This window comes from Bidens hawaiensis, unplaced genomic scaffold (genome assembly GCF_021521415.1).
Source record: "Bidens hawaiensis isolate Kalapana, Puna unplaced genomic scaffold, B.hawaiensis_p1.1 tig00069122_1, whole genome shotgun sequence".
Lineage (NCBI taxonomy): Eukaryota > Viridiplantae > Streptophyta > Magnoliopsida > Asterales > Asteraceae > Bidens > Bidens hawaiensis.
The window spans coordinates 1966-13759 of NW_027502203.1; the positions used below are offsets into that span (position 1 = coordinate 1966).

General features: G+C 35.3%; 1 protein-coding gene across 1 annotated transcript; it reads left to right on the forward strand.

Annotated features, from left to right (window-relative positions):
- The first annotated feature begins 10185 nt into the window (after positions 1-10185).
- Positions 10186-11001, forward strand: LOC143605345 (uncharacterized). The gene is made up of 2 exons (XM_077081497.1): positions 10186-10552; positions 10610-11001. Exons 1-2 carry the CDS (start codon positions 10186-10188, stop codon positions 10999-11001), a joined length of 759 nt encoding a protein of 252 aa, XP_076937612.1.
- Positions 11002-11794: the final 793 nt, after the last annotated feature.

Here is an 11794-nt window from a genome sequence, read left to right on the forward strand (position 1 = left end):
GATCTGAAGTGGTGGTATGTGGATTGTGAAACAGCTGAAGCAGTAATGGAGGATGAAGATGAACAAGAGCTGATGAGAGTTTATGATCCTATGCATCTAGTGAATCTGTCTTAAGCTGATCTGCAGGTGCTGAACGAGAAAAAGATATTTTATATTCCTGCTTGGAAAGAAGAAGCAAAGAAGTATCAAAGAGTTGTTTCGGTTTGTGTACGAGAAGGCGTTCATGCTTGAAGATGAAAGATACAAGATTTTTGGGATTACAAGACACGTGTTTGAAGATAGAGATATGAAGCTACTACCAAGGGGGAGTCTGTTGGTACATGATGTCAGTAGTTCAGTGTCTAGTGTCTGTAATCGAGTTAGTTGGATTTGTATTTTGTATTAAGCGAAGTTAGCTCACAAGTTCGCTTATATAGGCGAACTTGTGGAACAAGCGAAGTTAGTGACAACTTCGCCTAAACATGTTAGGCGAAGTTGTCGTCTGTTATATACGGCTAGGTTACGGCTGAATTAGGTGAATCAGTTTATGAGTTGTTCAGAGTTTGTGTAATCGGTGATCAGTGAATCACGTGTTTCCAGTTGCAATACAACGTGCCTTTGTTTATTGTAACGTGTGTTTGATTGTGTTAACGTGTATCGTCTTCTACGCTCGTATCGTCTTACGTAGGGATTCCGCACCTACGTAGAACGAGATATTCCGTGTAGATCCGGCTGGGAACCTTCAATTTTCCCTTGAACCATACGGTGTCGAGTTACTTCGGCAGCGTATGTGTAACATCCAACTTTTGAAATAATAAATAAAAATTTTATTTATTTAATTACGAGTTATTATTTAATTAGTTTAATAATAATAAGTTGGGTGGTGGGCTTGAAAATAAAAGATGGATTAGGGAATGGTTATGGGCCTAGGGTCCCTTGGCTCCACACACACAAACACTCCTTTCATTTCAGGAACCTAGATCCGGGCAAGAAAGAAGACCGTATACATCCGATTTCCATAGTCAAGCAAGTAACACGTCTAGATTCACATGTGGAATCTGACCTGAAGCAAAATTGGATCCAAAAAGGTACATTTATTATTAAAAGGTTAGATCATGGGTGTCGGTTTGCCATAAGATTTTATAGGGACGCAAATCAGACCGTAACATGTAAGAAAAACATAAACTTTGTGGTAAACGAGTTAACAGGGGTGATTCGGGATGAACGGGTAGTGTTCGGACAATGTATGAACAAGTAGATGAAGTTTTTATGTCCCAAAACTCGTTATAATGGTAAATGGCCATAAGGGGTTGGAAGAAAAATGATTAAAACATAAGACAAAGAAACCCAGTTCAAATCGCATTCATAGGAATGCGATTTAAAGAAATGTTATGCAATTGCTTCATCATGTAATTTCTTGGCAATGTGACGCGATTTCTTGCCATGCGATGCAATTGCTTAGCCATGCGATGCGATTGCTTTCCATGCGATGCGATTGCTTTGTCATGCGATGTGAATGCTTCGTCATGAGAAGCGATTGCATTGTCATTCGATGCGTTGCTTCATCATGCGAAGTGATAGCATTGTCATGCGATGCGATTTGATTTCTTTCCTATGTGATTCAATGCAGAACAGTAATTCATAAACAAAGATACAGTAGTTCACTAACTTAGATTACAAGGTCTTGTTAGAAGAATAGTTTATTCATGCTTATACTTGTTATATATTTAGTTGTGCCCAGCTGAAAAAAGGTGTTACCGTTAACTCCAAGAGAAACAAGATCTAGGTGAGTTTCTAGCCCCTTCTCTTTGAATGCTTTCGGGGCTGTGTGCATGCTTTAAAGAAAAGTGGTTATATACGTTATACGGATATAATTGTATATTGTAAGAATTCTTCATATGTATTTATTGTGTTTATGCATATATGATTGTAAGAAGGATGGTTAGAATGAAAGAATTAGGGTGGCAGGCCCTTATAATATCTGTACAAGAATTAGGGTGGCAGACTCTAATATTTGTGCAAGAATTAGAGTGACAGACTCTACAGCATCTATGAACGAACTAGGGTGGCGAGCCCTTCTAATATCTGTGAAAGAATGTAAGAATAAATATATCAATAAGTAAGAAGTAAGAAACTAAGTACAGGTTGTATGTAAGAATGATATCTTTGGATACAAATGTGTATGCTTAATGTAAGAATGATCTATGACTTGTGAAACTAGGACTCACTCAGTGTAGCTGACTTTTAGTATGCACGCATGTAAGTAGAATGAAGCATCTGGCTTGAGAAGAGACACACAGTGGCATCTGTGAAGGAAGAATGTTATTTTTTCTATGGTTTTGTTTTATGTAAGAGAATTTGAGATGTTTTAAAGACAATAATTGAATAGTTTGTAATGCATGGTTGACTTTTAGTTACTCTGTGAAAAGTTTAAATTAACTTCGATATTTAAAACTATGTTTATGAGTAAATCCAACGTCCAATGTAGGGCACCGGGACCAGGGACTTACAGTATTATCATACTATGAGGATGAAGATGAGATACCAACCAACCATAAATGCAGTAAACACGTAATTCATATAGCAATAAAAAATTAATCAAGCAATATCACAACCACGCAAATAATGAAATTTTGTTTGAGTATAATAGTGTATTAATATTAGTTGAATATGCATAATGCCCTCAAAAATAGAGAAAAAGGGGATGTGATTACTCACCTTAAAATAAATAAAGGCTGTAGCGAGAAGACGAGTAAAACGGACTAGTTAGTTCCACGAGAAGTTTCGCCAATATGTCCTAATAAGACATAACCAAAATAAATATTCTAATGATATAAACGAATAAAACACGATAGAATGGGTTTATAACGGATTTGGAATCGATAAAGCGTTCAATATACATTAATTTTATAAAGTTGCATTAAAAGTGTAAACAATTTAAATATTCAAATTTCTTCATAACTATAAAATTCTAATTTAACGTTACGTATGCATATATTTATTATTAAAGAAAGCTTGTATTGAAAATTTAGTGATAAGCGATTCGTTTAGACGAGTAAAACTATTTTAGTTTAATTAACTCTTTTTTAAAAAATATATATATATTAGCTGTTTAAATCAAGACAATATAATATTTATAAATGCATATAATTAAATATATATATATATATACATATAGAAGCAAGATCAAATACATTTTATTCTTAATATGAAAACGGTGAGAACCAATTTACTGTTATTATTATGTTTATTTTTACAAGTGTTTGCTGTTATTTTTTGTTCGTAGTAGCTAATTTTCAATTATGAGACGTTATAAGTATTTGCTTATTTATATTTTGTTGTTATTATTAGATTTCTTCTTTTGCTGATATAAGTATTTGTTAGTATTTGCTGTTATTATTTTGTTCTTGATTTTGATTCTTTTGTTGTAATTTTTAGGTTTTTTTCTTTGTTATTATAAATAATTGTTTATGTAGATTGATATTGTAGTTGATATTGTTTCTTACGTTCTCGTTTTTTTATAAATTGGTATTATTTCCTACGTTCTCATGTTAAGACCAAAATGCACATGAGCCTTCCCCTATATATATATATATATATGTGTGTGTGTGTGTGTGTGTGTGGAAAAGTTAATGTACAAATGAAATTAACGTGATAATTATGAGAATCAAATAGAGTAATTATAAATACAAGTAGAGTAATTATGTAATTACTTAATCTATGATGTATTTACATAATTACTCTACTTGTATATATAATTACTCGACTTGATTCTCACAATTAGCACGTTAATTTTATTTGTATTTGATCCAAACCCTATATATATATATATATATATATATATATATATATATATGAGTGAGATGAAATGAAAACTTCTCTTAAAGAGAAAATTTAAAAACTCCTAAAGTATTTTTTTTTTTTTTTGGAACAATAACAACATATAAGAATAAAAAAAAAAAAAATTGTCGGTAACTTCGTCGGCGTAGTGCACATGTGTAACAGTGTGCATTGCATATATGCAAAAGTATTGTATTGTATAGAATACAACACTATTGCACATATTTGATGCACACTATTATATATATGCAATATAAGACTAATACGCACATCTAATACACATCAGTACGTATGTGTAATACAACATTAACGCACGTATGCACTACATCGACTTTTATTTTAATTTTTTTTTTTTTTTTGCATATAATACAAAACTACTAGACATATACAATACACAAATATTAAATATATGCAATTAAACATTATTGAACAAAAAAAATACATAGTAATACACATGTGTAATATAACAATATCGCACAGTAATACATATGTGCATTACAACGTTTCTTTTTGTTTTTTTTTTATTTTTGTCGAGTGAACGGTAACAAAATATAAGAATAATGGCAAAATCAAAAATTCGAAAATATTTTTTATTTTCAATTAAAATAATTTTTTAGGAGTTTTTAAGTTTTCTCTCTAAAGATGAGTTTTTTCTTGATACTCTCCCAATATATATATAGGTGTTGGTTATCCTGAAAACAAGTAGTTTTCTACGAAGATTAGGAACAAAATCATAGCCATTGTATCATGTTAATTAATGGTTGAGATTTAAAAATACCAAAAACCGACATAATTTCCTAGAATTACTCTTTCACCATTATAACCAACATAGTTTCCTATAAATGTTCTTTCATCATAGGTTATAATGCCACATGTTAAAATTTTATTGGTTCTTACCATTCCTAGAAAACTTCTTATTTTTATTTGAACCATTTTCTATATATATGTGTGTGTGTGTATGTCTAAATATATATAAAAACCTTCTAAACGTTTTCATTTACTTGTTCATACTTTCTTATGTGCATATCGCAATTATACGAATATTGTTGTCACGAGCATATGCCACTCCTCATTCTCTCTAATCATGTGCCCTCCGATACAACGTACAACCCTTGGTCCCCGGTTATCAGATATTGACTTGTGACACGCTAGAATTCCGCACCAACTACCGTACCGGCCGATAGTGTGAACCATAACGAACAGCAGCTCAAGTAGTTTGCCCGCCCGTGGAGGAGAATAGACAAATTTGCAACCTTGATATACCCTTAAGGTATGTGTACCGTCATCTCGGTTAAAAGTGATACCGACCAAATGTAAGACTATCAAGCATCCACTTTATCAAGGAAAGTGCTCCGAGGTGGCAATCCAAAGCTAACAAGATGGGTACCCGATGGCACAATACATAAGAAATACGTACGAATGCACACCATACGAAAGGTTTAGGTGTCAAAATTTACTAGTTGAACTTAGCATAACGAAAAGGAGCTAATAGGATAGAATCTAAGTAGACTTTGATCAAACGAGGACTCATCTAAATGGACCTTCATGGCCAATCCAATCCCATACCTATTTTCAACATATCAATTTCTTGCTCATTTTAGTCAAGCCGATGAGTATAGGTATAGTCCTTTACCATCTTTAGCCCTAATTAATTTTTATTAGTTAAACAATGCCGCCCAATGAACACTTTACAATCTTGAATATAGAGGATGCTCGGATGAGCATGCAAGCCAAATTATCATTCTGGGTGCACACATAATCATAATATGCCATGCATGAGAATCCTGGTAACTCTATGGTTTGAAATGATGCTCATATCGGTTCACGTTCATAAGTTTGTTAATGGAATCCAGCCTCCAACTTGAACAAACATCCAATAGGGTAACCATAACAACACCATATGCCAAGTTAACTTGCTGTCATGTATTTGAAATGTCTAACGTTTCATTCCGAAATCCTAAACGATCAAACATAATAACTGTAGTAGCAACACACACCATGTTAAAATTTTCCTTGGCTTCGGGGCCTCAGGATCCAAGCCGATATCCCGACGCTCATCACATATTACGTCTCTTAACGAGTCGCAGATTTAAAATTTTTTCCTTTTGAACCTACCTCATCCCTAATCTAAAAATGTGCCCATTGGCTAGGCACAAGATGTTTTGTGATTCCTTTGTATCACTCCATCAAGTATTTATAAAGACTTAATAATCCGACCAATTTTTGAATAACTCAACCAACACACAATTGACACACTATATGGTGTGGTAGGATGGAAATTTACTCATTCCTTCTATGGATGGAGTAGCATCCATTGGAGCAAAAACTCTTGGCCTATTCTTCCACCCGATCATTATCAATGCTCTTTGTTGGGTCGTATTTTGTGGTTTATGCTTGAAGTTTTGGGTTTAGTTTTGGGTAGTTTAGGCTTTTGATTGTAAACCGAGATCTGTTGAACTCGGTGGGCTTTTAGTTAATTTGGGCTTGGTAGAATATATATAGAACATATGTTAACGGTTTAGGGTGGTTCGTTCATTGTTATTATTTTCCACCCGTGTAAGTTGGTAAGGGCTTAAGCACCCGACGTATAATATACGTGTGTTTTGAAGCTTCTTTATTGTGTTTGGTGTGTTCTTGGTTGTTTTCACATAATCAACTTAGTGGTTAGTTTCCGTGTTAAGTATATTGATATCACATTGAAAGATCCATCACGGGACTTACAATTGGTATCAGAGCCTATAGACCTATTCTAGGCTCGGTTATTGGTGATATCAAGGATTTTTTCGTTGATCTAAGAAGGTTAATTGTGTTGAAGGTTTCTGGATCTCGAAGAAGGGTGTTCTTTGTGTTCTTCGGCTGGTGAAAGCTGTGTTTGGAGAATATTTTGGTATATCTCATATTTAATTTAAATCCCATCATTCTCGGGATTTAGTTAAATATTTAAGATTTACCATCTCTTGAACTATCCTTAGTTCTCTGGTTGATTTTGAAGTTCTCGGGAAGATTTCAAGATTCACATCCACAATTTCACAAAAATTTAAACCAAACAATTTGTTTTATTTAAAACAAGTTCAGAGTAAATAACAGCGGAAAAAGTTTAAGTATTAAAAATCCCAAATACAGGTACAAGTGTCCAAAATCAAATGTAAATAAAATATCTGTTTTATTTGAAATCCTCGACCAGAAATGCCTTCAACCTTTCGAGTAGTCTCCAGCACGTCCAAGCGATAACCGCCAATCCTTAACCTGAAAGTCAATCTAACATACACACAAAGTCAGCTAGAGCTGAGTGAGTTCAAGTTTTCATAAACAATAATCATAATTTGTTTCAAAGTTATAGCTCTAAAACAGTAGAGAGAATAATAATAAAATAAATAAGTATATTCCACCAAATAATACATTCCTCGTCGAACACGCGTACACGGGCCTCTTCACCACAAGTCAAGACTCGAGTAATATATTTGACCCGGACACGGTAAGACCTAAGCACGTGACACGAGCCTCTCCACCACGAGTCAAACCCGAGTAATATATTTGACTCGGTCACGGCTTACACATCCAAACACATGATACGGGCCTCTTCACCACGAGTATAACCCGAGTAATATATTTAACCCGATCACGGTTTAACATATAACGGGCCTCTTCACCACGGATTTTAAAACCCGAGTAATATATTTGACCCGCCAAAATGATGATCACGCCACACGGGCCTCTTCACCATAGGATTTGAAAACCCGAGTAATATATTTGACTCGATCGTAATCACCATGCACACACACATCAATAAGCCTACTTACATCATTCTTAGCCACAAGGAACTAAATATCATAACACAACCGTAGGCGATAAGGTAGCACATGCTCATACCTATATATATAGATGAATATATATAATCCTAAAATATACCATATCACAAGTAAGCCATCCTTAGTCACGAATGACTAACTAACATCACTAATCATAGGCCATAGGGTAACACATGCACATATATATATATATATATATATATATATATATATATATATATATATATCATCCTAAAGTATATCATATTACAAATAAGCCTATGGGCCATAAGGTAATAAATAATAGTCAATCCAAAATATGAACTAAGTAAATAAGTCTACTCGTATTCAATTACTACCAAGCCCATCAACATCCTCGAGTCTAGACCATAACCATGTATAACCTTAAGGAACTTATTACCAAACAAGTCTAAAATATCCTAAGGCTCAGAATATAACCCACACCAGATTTTCATAATTGCACAAACATTATCAAAACAATACAATGATCTTCAAATTGTTTTAACGAGTAAAATCGGGTAAAACTGTAATTGAGTGTGTATGCCAGCCCAAAACGTAAAAAGAGTTAAAAAGGGGCATCATGAACTCACCTGACACAAGGCACGAAATCACCACGAGCTAGAGAACCCTAAGTATGCCCACAACTCAAACGCCTGTCGGTTTACATACAGTCATTACTAACGACACCGAAAGGACTCGTTTATCCTACGAGGCGTTCTAACATGGTTCGAGTTACCTAAAGCCTCGACCTCATCAAGTTCAATTATAAAAGCCCCCGGGGCCATATATTCATCAAAACCACCCTTAGAAAATCCCGGGAATAAAGAATTCCCAAATTGCCCCCAGGAGTTGCTAGAGGAGACGAATGTGCGCGTTTAAGAGTTGTTTAGGCACTTAACATCCAATTCAGCCCCGTGTGGACCCAATTTGATAAATTCACAGCCTACTAGCCCACACGACACTACACGAGTTGGATGGGTCGGTAACTCGCAAGCACAACGCACAAACCACCAATAAACGCGAATTTGTGTTGTACCGACCCGTATGAGTAACCGACAACCAATTTAGGCCCATTAACATAAAATTTTAGTTTTTCATAGCTCGTATAACATACCGAGGCTACACAATCTGAATTGGTTGTTAATTCTCTCATACAACGCACTAAATGCATCAATCAACAAACTAGACAAACGAAATCCTAGTTTTTCAATCTATTGACAATTAATCAATCAAACGAGCTTCATAGCCCACGATACTAAGGTAAAACACATATGACATACCTAGGAAGATGACGGAGCAAAACCTAACTTCAAACAGTCCCGACAAGAACACAATTGAACATCCACCGGTTAAGCATAAAACGAACTTATCGAACAATAACGAGTATAACATGCAGATTTTAGCATGCGAAGATGCATTTTATTACATAGGAAAACCATAGAAATAAATTATGAAATATTTACCAGAGTTTCATAGGTATCTTAGGTTTATAAAAATAGTTTTATTATATTTTTCCAATGGACACAAAAATCATAAAAATTTCTCCAACACAGAAAGGTATGTGCAGCTATTTCAGTATGCAGCAAGAGTGTTTTATTTGCTTAAAAATCATTACCAAACCAAATTAAATGATTCCAATTAGGTTGTAAACTTAACTCAAAATATGAAGTTCCAAAAGTGGAATCCGCTAATTTGGACTTGTCAAAAAATAGTTATGATGTCGGGAAGACAGACCAGAATCCGTCACCCTGCATCATCTTTGACACACAATTTATAAAATCATAAAAACCATTCAAATCTCGTCCAAAAATTACAAATTATACATTTCTAGAAACTGGACTCAAAATAGAATATTATGGGATCAAGAATCGATCAAAAACTATCAATTTTCATCGATTTACAGACCAAACAATAAACGAGTACGAATCTGTCAGCAAATGTTTTAATCAAAACTCAACCCTAACATGTTCAACAAAGGGTTTAATGATGAAAAAGGCATTCCTTGATGTAGTACTAACCTTGAATTAGTCGATTATGGTGTGATTATGGCTGGAACTTGAAAATAAAATGATGGTGGTGATGTTTCTTGACTGCCGATCGCAAGAAGGGAGAAGAGAGAGGGAGTTAGGGTTTAAGATGTAAAAATGTTACACTTTGGCCCTCCAACTTGTAGATTGTGATGTCTTGCTCTAAAGTTAATATAATGTGGCTTTCAAAAATGACTAGGAGGTCCCTTAAGATGTCAGATCGGGTCTCGGCTAATATACAAACTTTACAAGGCATAAATCCTTTTAACGAAAATTTACGGGCGTTACAGAACTACTATTCGTGTGCCTCATTTACTGAAATCAGACGGGTTTGCTGAGTGGAATTTTGGGTTTGAGAAGTATGTGAAAGAAAAGGATGCGAAAATGTGGAGAAGCATAATCAGAGTTCCTCATGTTATTACCTATCAAAGAGAAGGCTCCGAAGAAGTGAGACAAAGCCAATTGAGTTGTATACAAATGCTGACTTTGACCTTCTTGAGGAAGATGAGAAGGCTTTAGCTACCTTGACCATGGCACTTTCACCTGAAATTGCCTTGGGATTTAGAGAGTTGAACTCTGCCAAAGGACTCTGGGAGGCTCTCATTGAAGTGTTTGAGGGTAATGAGGACATGAGGAGAAGTAGGCAAGATCTCCTAAGACGACAGTTTAACATGTTCAATCATGTGTTAAGAGAATCTTTGGAGAAACAGCTTCACCGGTTCATCTCGTTAATCACGAAGATTAGATCTGCAAATATAAATCTCACTTCTGCCGAGATCAACAACAAGCTGGTTAACTCACTGCCTCAGAGCTGGGACTTGAATGTGGCTGTCATTAAGAAGACCAAGGATCTGTCCAAATTGACTCTGTCGGAGGTTATGGCTATCATCAAGGCTTGTGACATGGACGACAAGTAATGTGCCATTAATCATGCTAGTATTTACAACACTGCAGGTTATGGCACTCCAGCAAATAATGCACTGGTCTCTCAAGAGAACATAGCCCTAATGGCAGGTTTTATGAACTGTTGTAATGCTTTTCTTGCTGGAGACATGGTGCAACCAGTGGTAGCTGATGAGCTAGATCAGATACATCCTGATGATGTGGAGGAGATGGATATTTCATGGCAAATAGCCATGGCTGTTTTCAGGGCCAAGAAATTCACCAAAAGAACAGGCAGGAACAATTGGAATGTGCCTCCAAATCTGAAAATGGGTTTCAACAAGAATTCTCTAAAGTGCTACAACTGTCATGAGCCGGGTCATTTTGCTCGTGAATGCACAAACCCAGCTAAAGAAGGAAATAGAGAAAGAGAAATGGTCCTGGTGAGTGGTGAAAGAGAATAGAATGTGACTAGTTCGAGTACTGGTGAGCGGGGTCTGGTGGTTCAAAACTTCTCCTGGGATGATTAGATGGCAGCACTAAGTTTGAGTAATGTAGTTGCAAATTTCGTTGAGATGGATGCTGATGAAGAGGAGAATGAAGCTGAAGAGCAGGTGATGGAACTTCAGCATACGTTCATGGCCTTCACCTCCACCAAATCTACTGAGGTAAGTACTGTACTCTGTTCTCAATCTTGCATTGATAAGGTAGGCCTGTATAAAATACATAATAGTAATCTAATAAGAGAAATTGAAAATACCAAACACGAAAACTCAACACTAAAGAAACTAGAAAAAACTTTAAATGATAAACTAGAGGCACAAAAACAAGATTTTTCCAAACTTCAATCAGATTTTAGCATAAAGTGATGTCACCATCTAGATGCCAAAAATAAAATAGCTGAACTAACCGCCGAGTTAGAAGCATCTAGACTGGAGATAGTCAAACTGACAAATAAATTCGAAAATGTTGTATTCAATTTTAGAAAATTTGATGTCTCTAGTGTTGTTGTTGATTCGATGATAGAGAAACAATTTAAATGGAAAGAACATAAAGGTGTAAGTCTAGGCTATAACATGGTACCACCCCCGTATAATAATAACTATTCAAGTCTTCCCCTTACCAAAGAAGAGGAAGAAAAGGAGAAATGTATGCAGTATGGTAAGCCAACTGCAACTGGTAAGGTTGATACAAATTCGGCAACTGAATCAACCTCAGAGGTGAACGATTCTAATTGTCTAGTTCGTGTGCAGATGA